This window comes from Choloepus didactylus, chromosome 7 (genome assembly GCF_015220235.1).
Source record: "Choloepus didactylus isolate mChoDid1 chromosome 7, mChoDid1.pri, whole genome shotgun sequence".
Classification (NCBI taxonomy): Eukaryota; Metazoa; Chordata; class Mammalia; order Pilosa; family Megalonychidae; genus Choloepus; species Choloepus didactylus.
Genome location: NC_051313.1, coordinates 114,368,211 through 114,383,846, shown reverse-complemented (window position 1 = coordinate 114,383,846; position 15,636 = coordinate 114,368,211). Strand labels below are relative to the sequence as shown.

General features: G+C 41.7%; 2 protein-coding genes across 4 annotated transcripts in view; one reads left to right on the top strand and one right to left on the bottom strand.

Annotated features, from left to right (window-relative positions):
* Positions 1–8,865, bottom strand: part of LOC119539866 (transmembrane protein 217-like) — a 39,924-nt gene extending 31,059 nt beyond the window's left edge. Inside the window, exons 1-3 of one of the 2 annotated variants that reach the window (XM_037843702.1) lie at positions 8,782–8,865; positions 8,510–8,590; positions 7,568–7,693 (exon numbers count right to left, since the gene is read on the bottom strand). In XM_037843702.1, the coding sequence (XP_037699630.1) occupies positions 7,568–7,628 (61 nt within the window). In that variant the 5' untranslated portion in view covers positions 7,629–7,693; positions 8,510–8,590; positions 8,782–8,865. The remainder of the gene's footprint in view (positions 1–7,567; positions 7,694–8,509; positions 8,591–8,781) is intronic. The other variant, XM_037843703.1, reaches the window with a different exon arrangement.
* Positions 8,866–9,005: 140 nt separating this feature from the next.
* TBC1D22B (TBC1 domain family member 22B) overlaps positions 9,006–15,636 on the top strand; it is an 82,873-nt gene continuing 76,242 nt past the window's right edge. The window contains exon 1 of one of the 2 annotated variants that reach the window (XM_037843598.1): positions 9,006–9,191. In XM_037843598.1, coding sequence (XP_037699526.1) covers positions 9,136–9,191 — 56 coding nt within the window. In that variant the 5' untranslated portion in view covers positions 9,006–9,135. The remainder of the gene's footprint in view (positions 9,192–15,636) is intronic. The other variant, XM_037843599.1, reaches the window with a different exon arrangement.

The following is a 15,636-nucleotide window of genomic DNA, read 5'->3' as shown; positions in this document are numbered from 1 at the left end:
TCTTATAGGACTGATCTACTGGTGATGAAGTCCCTCAGCTTTTGATTATCCGGGAATGTTTTCATCTCCCCTTCATTTTTACCCTCCAGGTGTCTGTGAATTTTCTAAGTCTCTGATGGTTATTGACTTCTATCTGTATTCCATTGTGTTCAGAGAATGTGCTTTGAATAAATTCAATTTTTAAAAAAAATTTATTGAGGCTTGTTTTATGTCCCAGCATATGGTCTATTCTGGAGAAAGATCCATGATCACTAGAGAAGAATGTATGTCCTGGTGATTTGAGATGTAATGTTCTATATATGTCTGTTAAATTTCTCTCTCTCTCTCTCTCCTTTCTTTGTTTCTCTGTCAGTAGGGCTCCCTTTATTATCTGAAGTAGGGCAGATCTTTTATTAGCAAAATCTCTCAGCATTTGTTTGTCTGTGAAAAATTTAAGCCCTCCCTCAAATTGGAAGGAGAGCTTTGCTGGATAAAGTATTCTTGGTGGGAAATTTTTCTCTCTCAGAATTTTAAATATGTTGTGCCACTGCTTTCTCACCTCCATGGTGACTGCTGAGTAGTCACTACTTAGTCTTATGTTCTTTCCTTTGTATGTGGTGAATTGCTTTTCTCTTGCTGCTTTCAGAACTTGCTCCTTCTCTTCAGTATTTGAGAGTCTGATCAGAATATGTCTTGGAGTGGATTTATTTGGATTTATTCTATTTGGAGTTCGCTGGGCATTTATGCTTTGTGTATTTATAGTGTGTAGCAAGTTTGGGAAGTTTTCCCCAACAATTTCTTTGAATACTCTTTCTAGACCTTTACCCTTCTCTTCCCCTTCTGGGACACCAATAAGTCATAAATTTGGACGTTTTATTTTATCTATCATATCCCTGAGATCCATTTTTATTTTTTTCCATTTTTTCCCCATTCTTTCTTTTGTTCTTTCATTTTCCATTCTGTGGTCCTTGAGGATGCTGAGTCATTGTTCAGCTTCCTCTAATCTTGTATTATGAGTATCCAGAATCTTTTAAATTTGGCCAACAGTTTCTTTTATTTCCATAAGATCATCTATTTTTTTTATTTACTCTTGCAATTTCTTCTTTATGCTCTTCTAGGGTCTTCTTTATGTCCTTTATATCCTGTGCCATGCTCTTCTTCATGTCCTTTATATCCTGTGCCATGCTATCATTGTTTGTCTTTAGTTCTTTGATTAATTGCGCCAAGTACTGTGTGTCTTCTGATCTTTTGATTTGGGTGTTTGGGTTTGGGTTCTGTGTCCGTTTGAATGTATTATGTCCCCCAAACACCATTATCTTTGATGTAATCTTGTGTGGGCAGGCCTATCAGTGTTAATTAGATTGTAATTCTTTGAGTGTTTCCATGGAATGTGCCCCACCCAACTGTGGGTGATAACTCTGATGAGATAATTTCCGTGGAGGCATGGTCCCACCCATTCAGGGTAGGCCTTGATCAGTGGAGCCATATAAATGAACTGACAAGCAGAAGGAACTCAGTGCAGCTGAGAGTGAACTTTTGACGAGGAGCTACAGCCAAAAGGAACACTTTGAAGAAAGCACAAGAGTTGTAGATGAAAGACAGTTTGAAGACGGCTGTTGAAAGCAGAGTCTTGCTCCGGAGAAGCTAAGAGAGGACAAATACCCCAAGTGCAACTAAGAATAACATTTTTGAGGAACTGCAGCCTAGAGAGGAACGTCCTGGGAGAAAGCCATTTTGAAACCAGAACTTTGGGGCAGATGCCAGCCATGTGCCTTCCCAGCTAACAGAGGTTTTCCAGATACCATTGGCCATCCTCCAGTGAAGGTACCTGATTGCTGATGTGTTACCTTGGACACTTTATGGCCTTAAGACTGTAACTGTTTAACCAAATAAACCCCCTTTTATAAAAGCCAATCCATCTCTGGTGTTTTGCATTCTGGCAGCATTAGCAAACTAGAACAGGTTCTCCATATCATCTGGTTTTATCATATGCTTTAAAATTTTCTGTTGTTTTTGGCCTCTTGGCATTTGCTTTACTTGATTGGGTTCTTTCAGGATATAAAAAATACCAATCTCTAATTTGTCAGATCTACAGCTTGGTGGTGTACACTTTCTCTAACTAACCAGCAGATGGCGTCTGTGAGTCACCTAGTTCCCTCAAGTCAGTTCTCCCCAGCTTTGTCTTTGTGGTGTGTGGGGACCTGATTCTTGTGGGGTTCAATTGGTACACCAAGTTTGGGTGTGTTGTTGGTGCTGTCTGTCCTGAATGTGGGGCATGTGTCTGTGTGGTTAGGGAGGCAGGGCAGCTTTAATAATCAAACCTCCCAGGTGTTCCCGGAGACTTAAGGCTGTTGCAAGAGTCTAAGCCTTCATTTCAGTCTTGCCAAAGATTGTCTCTGCCGCTGACCCACAAGTCCTTGGTATTGGCATAGGGTCCCTGGGATTTCCGAGCAGGTCCCCCTTGTCAGCCATGCTCTTCCAGAACCTCTGCTGAGAGAAGGCTGTGCCATGTCACAAGTGCGCGCCGGCCCTCCAGGGAACCTCTGGGCCGCCGGGCCATGCAGGGGCATTCCCAGCCTGATGTAAAGATAGTTGAATGGGGTGTGTTAGTTTCCCCCTTTTCGCACAGCTCCACCTTCCCAGCTCTGGGAGAATTAGCTGTGGGTGCCCTAAAGGCCACTGCCCATGGCTGATATTGTGGTGTGTGCATGGTGCTGCTGGGACCCTTGGCGTGGCTCTGGGCTGTGGCTCCGGCCCCAGGCAGGAGCGTCCCCAGCCCACTGAGGAGATGGCTGCAAGGGGTGTGGTTTCTTTCTCCTTTGGCTCCCCTCTGCCCCCCGTCCCTGACACAATCAGCAGCAGGTGTGGGAAGGGCTATCTTCCATGCCAGACCCCGAGGCATTGGCACAGCACGCTCCTTCTGTGCATCACTGTACGGTTCTCACCACCATGTCTGCAGCTGGTCCCGGGTTTTTTTTCTGAAAAGAACTAGTCCATCTTCAAACACCAACTCATGGTTTCCCCACACCACAGCACAGCCACCGGACTTTCAGCTGGCTCACTCACTCATTTCAGAATGCAGACTCCCAGTTTCACCAAATGCACAGTCCCTGTGAATTTAGCAGACCTTGTCTGGCTGGTGCATTGCTGGAACTGGTGTTCTGGGTCACTTTCTGGCTTTTATCTAGTATTTTTCATGGAGGTGTTTTTTTTGCCCTGTCTCACCTAGCTGCCATCTTAGGTTCTCCCCCTGTGCTGTGTCTTATATTGAGGTCTTTGATCCACTTTGAGTTAATTTTTGAATAGGGTGGAGGCAGGGGTCCTCTTCCATTATTTTGGTTATGGATATCCAGTTCTCCCAGCCTCATTCGTTGAAGAGACTGTTCTGCTCCAGTTCCATGGATTTGGAGGCTATACCAGTTTGGCTATATTATGCCCCCCAAGAAAAAGTCATGATCTTTTAATCCAGTCTTGTGGGATGTTCTAGTTTGCTAATGCTGCCAGAATGCAAAACACCAGAAATGGACTGGCTTTTTTAAAAGGGGGTTTATTTGGTTACACAGTTACAGTCTTAAGGCCCTAAAGTGTCCATCAACAAAGGGTACCTTCACTGGAGAAAGGCCATTGGCATCTGGAAAACTTCTGTTAGCGGGGAAGGCATGTGGCTGGCATCTCCTTGCTTCTAGGTTGCGTTTCAAAATTGCATTCTCCAAAATGTCTGCATCAGTTTCCAATGGCTGTCTTCAAAATGTCTGTCTCAGGTCCAGCTAACTGTGAGCTCCTTCTGTCTGAGCTTATATAGCGCTCCAGTAAACTAAACTAAAGGCCCACGCTGAATGGACGGGGGCCACACCTCCATGGAAATTATCCAGTCAGAGTTATCACCTACAGTTGGGTGGGTCACATCTCCATGGACACTGAACCAATAAGTTCCAACCCAATCCACACTAATACATCTACCCCCACAAGAATGTGGGTAATACCTTTGATTAGATTATTTCCAAGGAGATGTAGAGGTGTAGACCCCACTCATTCAGGGGGGGTCTTGACTGGATCACTGGAGTCCTATAAAAGAGTTCACAAACAGAAGGACCACAGAGCAGCTGAGAGCGGCTGCTGCTTAGAGAGACATTTTGGAGTTGGCCTTTGAAAGCAGATTTTTGCTGATGCTTGGGAGATGATAGCCCAGAGTACGCTCCAGAGAATATAAGAGAGGACAAAACATCCCAAGAGCAACATTTTGAAGAATGCATAGGAGCTGAGAGAGGAGCTGGAACACAACCTGGGATCAGCAGATGCCAGTCATGTGCCTTCCCAGCTAACAGAGGTTTTCTGGACATCATTGGCCTTCCTTTGATGAAGGTATATTCCTGCTGATACCTTAGTTTGGACATTTTCATGGCCTTCAGACTGTAAATTTGTAAGCAATAAACTCCCTTTATAAAAGCCAATCCATTTCTGGTAGTTTGCATAACGGCAGCTCTAGCAAACTGGAACAAGGACCTCATCAAAAATCAGTCAACCATAGATCTGAGGATCTGTTTCTGAACTCCCAGTTCGATTCTTCGCTCTTTTGTGTATCCGTTTGCCTTCTCCAATATAACTGATTTCTCTCATTTGGCTCTTTCTAGTTGTTTGGGTACCAAAAGAGCTCTCTTGTTCTGAAATCCCAGCTTGACCTCACCATTCCTTTGTTGGTACAATATTCTATGGTGCATTATGAGGGTTGTTTCTTGCCTAATTTCTTTTTTTTTTTTTTTTTAATGTTCATATAACTTTTTTTTTTTATTAAATTCAGTTTTATTGAAATACATTCACACACCATACAATCATCCATGGTATGCAATCCACTGTCCACAGTATGATAACATAGTTATGCGTTCATCACCACAATCTATCTCTGAACATTTTCCTTACATCAGAAAGAACCAGAACAAGAATAAAAAGTAAACGTGAAAAAAGAACACCCAAATCGTCCCCCCATTCCACCCCATTTGTCCTTTAGTTTTTATCTCCATTTTTCTACTCATCCATACACTAGATAAAGGGGGTGTGATCCACAAGGTCTTCACAATCACACTGTCATCCCTTGTAATCTACATTATTCTATAATTGTCTTCAGGAGTCCAGACTGCTGGGTTGGAGTTTGGTAGTTTCAGGTATTTACTTCTAGCTATTCCAATACATTAAAGCTTAAGAGGTGTTATCTATATAGTGCATAAGAATGTCCACCAGAGTGACCTCTCGACTCCATTTGAAATCTCTCGGCCACTGAAACTATTTCGTCTCATTTTGCATCCCCCTTTTGGTCAAGAAGATACTCTCAGTCCCACGATGCCGGGTCCACATTCATCCCCAGGAGTCATATTCTGCATTGCCAGGGAGATTTACATTGCCTAATTTCTTAACCCTTCCTCTCATTGCAGTGTCTACATCCTTCTGCTTCACTGCTTTACTGAGGTTCAAGTCTGTCAGCACTCTTTATCACTAAGTCCAAAGACTTGTTTTTCCTCTTTTTCCCCTTCCTCATGGAGCCTCTGCTCTTAAGTGACCTCTCTACTGTTCTTCAGACCTTTCTCTTTCTTTTCCTGCATGTCCCTACTCAGGTCTTACCTCTTCCATAAAACTTTCCCTAAGGGTTGGGACATGCCACCTCTTTTTAGTCCACATTCAACCCCTGCATATGTCATTCCCTTAACTCTACTTTGCTCCATTCTAAATTGTTTTAGTCTCCTTATGAATGAAGAGGAATTTAAGGAGGGAACTAAGCAATGTGGAGAGTCCTTGACTTAGTTTCAAAATAATTAAACCCTTTAGACAAATTCAAGGATCACAGCATTATTAACAGACGATCTACAAATTGAAGTCCACAGTCCAGCAGCATCACCTGAGAATTTTGGTGAAATGAAGAATTGTTGGCTCCACCCCAGACCTGCTGAATCAGAATCCAACGTTTAACAAGATCCCCAGGTGATGTGTAGGTACATTAAATTAAGAGAAGCATTGGTCTAGTGAACTATATATGCCTGCCACCAAGAACCTCCATCAAAAAGGCTCAAAAGATACCTGGGGAACATTAAATCAGTGAGTTTCACCTCTAGTTGGGCAAAGTTTGGTGTGAATTTGGCTGCCACAGGGGATGGAGACAGATAACAACCCCTTGGACAGACAGTATGGATTTGATTCCTGTGTTGGTAGTGGTCTCCCTTCCTTATCACTCCAGGTACATTCCTCTGAAGCTGTAAAAGAGTTTGAAAAGAACAGTTATTCCTAAGAGAGGAAGGCTGTTCTTCAAACAAGGGTTTAGCCAAGCTTATAGAATCTTTGATAAAGTGGACACATCCTACTAGGGGTTAGGCAACATGCTTTCTCTCATCATTCCCAACCAAAAATGTGTATGAACAACACAGAACCAGAAAGACATGAATTGTTTATACTCTTCACTCTCTCACTCAGTAAATATTTATTAAGCACCCACTGTGTGCCAAACATTACTCTATGTGCTGGGGATACAGCAGGGAACAAAACAATGTCCTTGCTTAAAGCAGTTACATTCTAGTGGGAGGAGACAGACCACAAGCAAGTACATAATATGGCAAGTAGTAGTAAATGCTATAAAGAAATATAGAGTGGGTGCTATTTAAGGTGGATGGTCAGGGAAAGGCTTTCCAAGGTTATGACATTCAGGAATATACTGGAATGAAATGAAGAAGGAGGCCATCAAGATATCTGGGGGAAGAGAATTCCAAGCAGAGACAGCAGCCAAGCCTCAAAGGGCTTGAGGCAGAAACAGCAAAAGGGCCAGTGCAAGCAGAAGAAGCAAGGAAGAGAGTGGAATGAGATGAGACTAGGGAGATCGGTGGAGCCAAATCATGTAGGCTCTTTAAGGATCTTGGATTTTATGCCATGAGTGATGGGAACCACTGCAAGGTTTAGAGCAGAGGTGTGACATCATCTGACCTATGTTAAGAGGCTCTCTGTGGCTATTGCATGGAAAATAGATTGTAGAGGGGCAATGGTGGAAGCAGAGAGGCCTTATAGGAGGCTGCTATAATGGTCCAAGTAAAGATGTAGTTGGTTTAATGTAGGATGGTCATGGTGGTGGTGGTGAGAAAGGGTCCAAAAATTCTTGACTTCCCTTCCAAAAACTAGTTAAAAAGTTATGTCACCAGGAGACAGGGGCGAATTTTTTTTGGTCTTGGATAGGAAACTGGCTTAGATATAGAAAACAGCATAAGAATAATAGGGCTTCTCTGGGTTGAACAATGTTAACAGGATCCCTTGTGAATCAGTGTTATTTAACATTTCATAAACAATTAAGAAAAAGGAATACTTTGAGACAGATTTAAGCACACAAATTATATTCTGCTTTCTGCATAGTGAAATGTCAAGTCAATAGGGACATCTTCTGGAATATTTCTAAAACAAAGTGAGGATGCTGGTGCCTTGCCATGTGGACAAGTGTTTGGCAGCGTACATAGGGAAAGACAATTCAGATAATATATTTAATGCCATGAACTCTGAACAGCCAGTTATCACCAGGGAAAGGGATCTAGAAGTTGCTTAGATTATTCTGCCAGGACGTTACCTCTTCTAAAGTCCAAAAAGGCCAGCAAAGTTTCTGGATGTCTGGTATAAAGAGAAAACATCAGCTTCAACAGAAGTTCTCAGGACACCCATTTTGGAGTCAGTGTGCAGTGCTGGTCACTGAATCCTAAGAAGAAGAGCCAGAGAAAGGCAACCAAAGTGATTTAAAAGACAGAGGAGCTTTTGTTTAATGGATTATATGCCCATAAAGGTACTGAGAGAAGATAAGATGAAAGTCTGTAAAGGCATGAAAGACTTGGAGAGAGTAAAAATAGCCCTTTTCATACAATCCCATAATTCTAAAATTAGGGGACAAAAGAAGTTTGACAATGGGGGGAAGTCTGTGTAGAAAGAGGCCATTGAGAGCACATAAAAGAAGGTCCTTTTTTAGACAGGAGGTCCTTAAGTATACTCCAATATGTACTCCACGTGTATATTCCAATTCCAGTTCTACATGTGGTAACAGCAAGGGGTGGTTGGGTGGACAACCAGCCCACCTCAACAATCTGGTCAAAAACTACTCTGGACTTCCCTCAATCACGTAAATCACTATGGCATACAACCACAAAAACTCAAAAAGAGCAAAACCACCAAGAAGACATTCAAAAGATTAAATCTCATTCTAAGTCAAAATTAGATTGAAAATAAATTCAAGGGTGGATAATTTATAATATACTAATAAGGGAAATTAAGGATGTTTGGGGTTATATTCTTAATCTTTGTGATTCACATCACAGAGGGATACCATGTCCTCATATGTCCTGGATGGATAAAATAAGAATATTCCCTAAACACTTTTTTAGCATCTGGGTTCTCATAGTCAAAAAGTGAGAATCAATGATTGAAACAGGGATTAGATCATTTGAATTTCACCCACAGCCAATTCCTTTCACAGTATTCAGTTAACAGAGGCCAGCGAGCTGATGAAACAACCGTTACTCACGTGTTGAACAGTTATAACACTCGGTTATTGGATCCGTACTGACCCTCCTTTACAGATAAATAAGCGAGGTCCAAACGGAACCTGGAAGGGGAGGTGTTAAAAATGGGCCGTAATCAACACATGAGCCCTTGACTTTTAGGTCGAAGATTTATATATACATACAGATCACGCTCTTTCCTAAAAAAATTCGACTTAAGAGCACAAGAGTCCTCATCCCCTACCCCTCTAAGAAAACGGAACCCTTCATCCTTCCCATAGGTCCCTTTCTTTACCTGCTTCTCTTCCTCTCCAGGAGGTAGGAACTTTCAGCCCCGCCTTCTTGCCTGTTCAAGCTCCGCCTTCCCAGTTCACCTGTGTGCCCGGCCCATGACGTTACTGGCCGGCTTCAGGGGCTTGCAGGATTCAGACTCCCGATTGGTCCGCCCGTCCACGGCCTGAGCAGCCCACCAATGGTAGCGGCCCTGGGTGGAGGGGTGCCCACATCCAAGATGGCGCCCCCAGGAGCTGGGTGCGGGTGACCCGCGACGGGGAAGCGGCCTGGGTTGGCCCTCCGGTTGCGGGGTCTGGGGGCGTCTGGCCCGGTCCCCCAACTGGCCCGCCTACAACGCCTACCCCGGGCCACAGCAATGGCCGCCGAGAACAGCAAGCAGTTTTGGAAGAGGAGCGCCAAGCTGCCGGGGAGGTAAGCCCAGGACCCTGAGAGGGAGAGGGGATTGAACCAATCCCCTCCAGATGCTAAGCCCTAAATCCCGCGGGCCTGGGGCGCCATGGAGCCGGGAAGGCTGGTTGGGGGAACCCGCGCTGGGTGGGGTGGGGTGGGGGGCGGCGGAGGCTGTCTGCTGGCGGCAGGTCAGCTGTCAGGCAGGGGAGCTGGGAAACGCTGAGTGTGGGAGCAGACGGGGTCTGGGGGCAGAGGTCTCTGAAGGGGCTGCCCTCAGGGCAGACTGGGTCGTAAGAGGAAATGGAGTTTGGTGAGTAGCCAGTGTCGGTCCTGGGTTCGGAGGACTATACGCAGAGCTGCTCCCCACTTTGAACAGAATTCCCTTTTGGGGGTCGCCACCTTGCACAGGTGGTTGCTTGCATGAGGATAGTCCCTTCCCTATTCCCCCAGTACGGCACGTATGAATCTTTCTCCTGGACTCTTTTTTTTTTTTTTTTTTTTTTGGCTTTTATAAAAAGGGGGTTTATTTGACTATACAGTTACAGTCTTAAGGTACTGGACTCTTAAATGGTTCCGATAGGAGCTTGGGCTGCCTACGGGGGACAGAAAAAAAAAAGGAAAATTCTCACACCTGACCTTACTTTATCTCGAGTTGGCCCTTTCCCGTGGGGAATTATTACAAGGTGACCCCAGAATCGAGGCTATTTCTTTAGCATTTTACAAGGATTTGTCCAGTGCTTACAGACCAACCCCTTCCCCGCATGGTAATATTCGTGTGCAAATGTACTAAATCTAAATTCTTTCATTCTTCAATTTTGTTGAAGAGCAGGCCTTCTAAACTACTTTTTTTTTTTTTTTCTTTTTTGTGTATGCTGAGACTCTTTGACAATTGTCCATCCATCAATCTGATGTTGGCTTACAGTTAAATTTGTTTTAGGTGGAGTCCTGAGAAATGTAAGGAGGAGTGTGTGTTTCTGTCTTTTTTGCCAGCCAGGGCCTACTTGGTGACTAACTTCGTGTTTGGTTATGCCCCACATGCTATCTTTCCTAATTGGTTTAGGTCTTTTCCTTACGGAATAATTCGTTGAATATGTGACTTTTTAGCAAGAGAGAGAAATGAGGGCCAGTGGATCTTATCAGACCTATGGCAAATAGGATGGGAATCAGCTTTTAGTAATATATTAATAAAATAACTCAAGAGAATGGAAAGATAGCTTCAGATTAAAATGCTTTGGAATTACAGTGTTAATATTAGTGCTAAAGATGTTTGATGTTTTTAGATAAGCACAGCTTCCTGCCAACTGATTCCTTTTCCTTCCTGATCTAGTGAACGCTCCAGTTGTGCTAACTTCTGTTCTCTGGGGTTTTCCATAGTGAGATCATTAAAATTTGGCATCCTAAGCTAATAATCAGAATCAATGGGAAAACCGTTAAAGCAGGAAGGAGCATATGAACTATGGGACATAGCATGGTCTTTTGTGCCTACTGACTGCTGGTTGCTATTAACGATCTTTTGTTTTCCGTATTTCCTCTTTTGGACTAGAGGAACAGTAACTTTTTGAAAGCACAGTTTTTATGAGGTAGGAAGAGGAGTCTTTATTCAGTTTCCTCAAGTTTCTGGCTTCCTTTTTCATCCTGAAGAAGAATATAGAGGGATAGAGAATAGAAACCATTTGATTTCAAAAAGACCTGTAATACTGTTTGGACTCTTTTATGTACCTGTGTGACCAAAGACAAATACTTTAATCTCTCTAGACCTCAGTTTCCTTGAAATGAGGATAACAGTAGCTTCCTCAGAGTTATTGTGAGAACTAAATGAAATACTGTATTTGTAACGAATCTAGGACAGAGTTTATTTACCATATTATAGTTGCTTAATAAATAGTAACACTATTGTTAATATTAGAGCAAGTAAACATTTAAAACCATGTTTCTCAGGTTCTTACCTAGTACTAGTCATTTGTCTTCACTGTTTATTCTTAAGGCATTAAAATGTTGCCATACTTCATAATTTTTGATGCCTTGCTTGTTGAGGAGAAACATTGTTCAGCTCTGAGTTTTTGGCATGGAAGCCCCAGGAACCCCTGGTTATGGGAGAAAATTAAGGTTCCTTTAGATAGAAAGGTGCTTTGATTTAAGGTAAATGCTAGGGCATTTTCTCAAAATAAAACTTTTGCATCTGTGCTCTTTCAGTTTCTGTGAAGAAAAACTTTCTCCTATGTGGGGGAATGACACAAATGGCTGTGTCCTAAGATCATGACAACCTAGAAGTGAAACTAGTTTACTCTGCAAATTGAAATGTAAAAAATCCAAGTGATGGCAGGGTACTTTGAATTTCTTTGATCATGGTCTAGAGACCTTAATGAGAACAATAGGAATTTATTTAGTAAAAATAACCTAGGTTCACAATTAAATGCCCTTAAAAAAATAACAACTTCATTTAGATGTAATTCACATGCCATAATATTTACCCTTTTCAAGTGTACAATTCTTTGCTTTTTTTAGTATATTCATAGAGCTGGGCAACCATCACCACTAATTTCAGAACATTTCCATCACCCCAGAAAGAAACCCATACCCATTAGCAAGCACGTCCCTTTCTCCCCTCCCTCTAGCCCCTGACAACCACTAATCTGTTTTCTATTTCTATGGATTTGCTTATTCTGGCCATTTCATATAAATGGAATAATATAATAATACACGTGGCCTTTTGTGACTGGCTTCTTTTACTAAGCATAATGCTTTTAAGGTTCTTGCATATTGTAGCATGTATCAGTACTTCTTTCCTTTTTAAGGCTGAATAATATTTCATTGTATGGATATGCTACATTTTGTTTTAGTACATTTATATTATTTAGTACATTTAGTGTACATTTATCACTTGATGGGCATTTGGGTTGTTTCCATTTTTTGGCTATTATGAATAATGCTGGTATGAACATTCATGTGCAGGTTTTTTGTGGCTGTATTTTTTCTCTTCTTTAGGGTATATACTTTGGAGTCGAATTGCTGGGTCATATTATAACTGCAAGGAGTTAAACATCCTTCTGAGTTCTCTCTGTTATGCACAAGAGCCCCAGGTACTTGGTACATCAAATAGTCTTTGTATAGATGCCTAGGAAGGTGGGAGGCAGTGTATACCATTGTAATTAAGAGTTAAGACTCCTGAATCTGATTTCCTGTGTGCAAATCCCAGCATTGCCACTTTCTAGCTATGTGACTTTGGGCATGTTAACTTCTCTGTGTCTCAGTTTCCTCATCTGTAAAACGGGGACAATGAGAGTATCTATCCCATAAAGTTGTTAGGAGGATAAAATGAGATAATGCATACAATGTACTTAGAAGCCAATACTATTGGCTATTATTATGATAATGATAATTATGTTTATTATAATACTTCCAATTTTTATTTATTTCCCCCCTTGCTCTGGATTCTGAAACTGGAATTGAAAAACTTTGATCAGTGGTCTATCTGGATCCCACAGTGAGCCTTGGGTGAAAAAATAAACCACCCATTGTTAATCAGGCAGAGGGTTTGTGGAGGCACAAAGAAGTCTAATGCTGGAAAGATGTGGCTATCAGGTATTCATTAGTGATGAGGAGTATGATTCTGAGCAGTGGTTCTCAAACTTTAGCGCTCATGCATCATGTGGAGGGCTTGTTAAAACATAGATCGCCAGGTGTCCCACTCCAAGAGTTTCTGATTCAGTAGGTCTGGGGTGCGGCCCAAGAAGTTGAATTCCTAATAAGGTATCCAAATAATGCTGATGCTGCTAGTTTGGGGGCTGTACTTTGAGAATCACTGAGAAAAAAGCCCTGAGTTAGTTTGAAGGAAACCTGGGTTCCAGTGGAGGCCTTTGTCACATGGATCTTGAACGATCAACGCATTGCCACTTGGCTGCATCTCAAACTTACCATGTCCAAACAGAAGTTTTGGTATCCATATCTGCCCACCCCTGTAAAGCTGTTCTTGTCACCTCACTTAATGGTCCCACCATTCACCAAGTTCCTCAGGCCCAAAATCCTAATGTCTGATTTTTCTTGTTTCCTTACTGCTACATCCAATTCATCAGCAAGTCCTGTTGGCTTATCAAAACAAAATATATCCCACATCTTAGTAGTTCCATTTCCACTCCTACCGCCTGGGATCAAACTGAGCCCTCTCCTGCCTGGACTGCTCCTGTAGCTTCATAATTGGTCTTCCTGCTTCTCTTCTTGCCCCTTTATAGTAGTCTTATTATTGTTAGAATAGATCCAAGCTGTCTGAGTCTTCTAGGCTCTTTGTGGTTGGAAAGATCAACCAAGTTAAGGACATTGATCTTTATCCTAAGAGCAGTGGGATGCCATGAGAAGGTTGATGGTGGTGGTGGTGGTGATGCAATCAGATCTGAGATTTGCATTTATAAACATATCATTCTTGTTATCCTGAAGAGAATGGTTCGGAGGAGTGTTTCTTAACAAAGATGGGAGGTGGGGACACCTAGTTGTTATTTTGGGTAGGCTGATTCTGGACTTTAACATCCCTGGGCCCTGCTCACTAAATGCTAGGAATGTTCACCACTTACAGGGACAAACACCCTCCCACTTCCACGTTTCCAAACACTCCAGCCTCACCCTTCAACTCCCAGTGGGGGTCAGAGTGAGTGTAGGAGACTACTGCAATCAGTAGTGGGAAGTGTGATGATGCCTTGGACTATGGCAATGGCAGTGGAAATGAAGAGTAGTGATCAAGTTTGAGAAGATCAACATGACTTGGTAAATCAAGGGAGAAGGTGCCAAGGAGGTGTCACTCCCAGGTTTCTGGGGTAGGTGGCCAGGTAGCTGGTAGTGTTGTATCTTGAGAGAAAAAGCCAAGTTTTAGGGCAAAGTAATTAAATACTCTATGCTCGATTTCCTTACCTATGAAATGAGAGGTTTAGATTAAGTGATCTCTAAGGCTCTTACCAATTCTGAAGTTGAGTATTGAGTTTAAATTTTCCAACTCCAACTTAAATCAGTGGATATTTCTCTTTTGCTTTGTTAGTTACACCAGGCATGATTGATTGACAGGAGTAGATTTTTTTTTTTTTTTTTTTTTTTGGCTGAAGGTAGGCTTTTCTATTATGTGCCTTAAATATTAGCTTTGGAAAGCAGTGAATTGCTGGCCCCACTGAATGTCTGAATGTCACAGAATTATAGTTAGAACTCAAATCTAAGGCTACTGCAGGTAAGGAAACTTTCCCAGAGAGGGAAAGTGACTTGCCTCAAATCACACAGCAGATTTCTTCATTTCTGGTCCAGTGCTCTTTCTGCTACTGCCTCCAGCTACCCTCAGCCTCTGCTAAGATTAAGGCACCCTCTGTTGCAGCATCCCTTCCAGTCCAGGGTTGTGACACTTGAAGTGAAAAGATATGGATGAGACTTGGAATAAGAGAGACAAATGTGAGCTAAAGCCTGGCTTATTCCCCACATTCTTTTCTTTTTTTTTTGGTTTTTTTTTTTTGGTTTTTTTTTTTTTTTGGTTTACAGAAATCAGGCAGAAAGTACAAATTCCTGTATATTCCTGTTTCACATGAATAGTTTTCCCTATTATTAACATTTTGCATGAATGTGGTACCTTTGTTACAACTGCCGAAACAATATTATTATAATTATAATATTAACTATAGTTTATAGTTTATATTAGGGTTCATTCTTTGTCTTGTATTGTTCCACAGTTTTTTTGTTTTTGTGTTTAATTCTGGTAACTTAAATGCAACCAAAAATTTCCCATTTCATCTGCCTTCAAGTATATAGTTTAGTGGCGTTAATTACAGGCACAAAGTGCCTCCATCATCATCATCCATTGCCAAAACTTTTCCATCACCTCAAACAGAAAGTTCTTACCAATTAAGCATTAACTCCCCATTCCACATTCCCACCTGGCCTTTGGTAACCTGGCTTTATGAATTTGCATATTCTACTTATTTCATATAAGTGAGATCATGTAATATTTGTTCTTTTGTGTCTGACTTATTTCACTGAACATTATGTCTTTGAGGTTTATCCATTTTGTAGCATAAATCAGAACTTCATTCCTTTTTCCAGCCAAATAATATTCCATTATATACCATTTATATATATATATATATATATATATATATATATATATATATATACACACACACACACACATACACACCACATTTTATTTATCCTTTCATCTTTCATCTATTGATAGAAACTTGGGTTGCTTCCACCTTTTGGCAATTGTGAATAATGCCACTATGAATATTGGTATGCAAATATCTGTTCAACTCCCTGCTTTCAATTCTTTTGGGTCTATACATAGAAGTGGGATTGCCAAGTCATATAGTCATTCTGTACTTAAATTTCTGAGAAATCGCCAAACTGTTTCCCCCCACATTCTTATTTACATTCCTTCTGGAAAGGGTCTCTGTCCTTTTGAAACAAAAATGTTTATTATTAAAGTCAAGGAAATCTTACC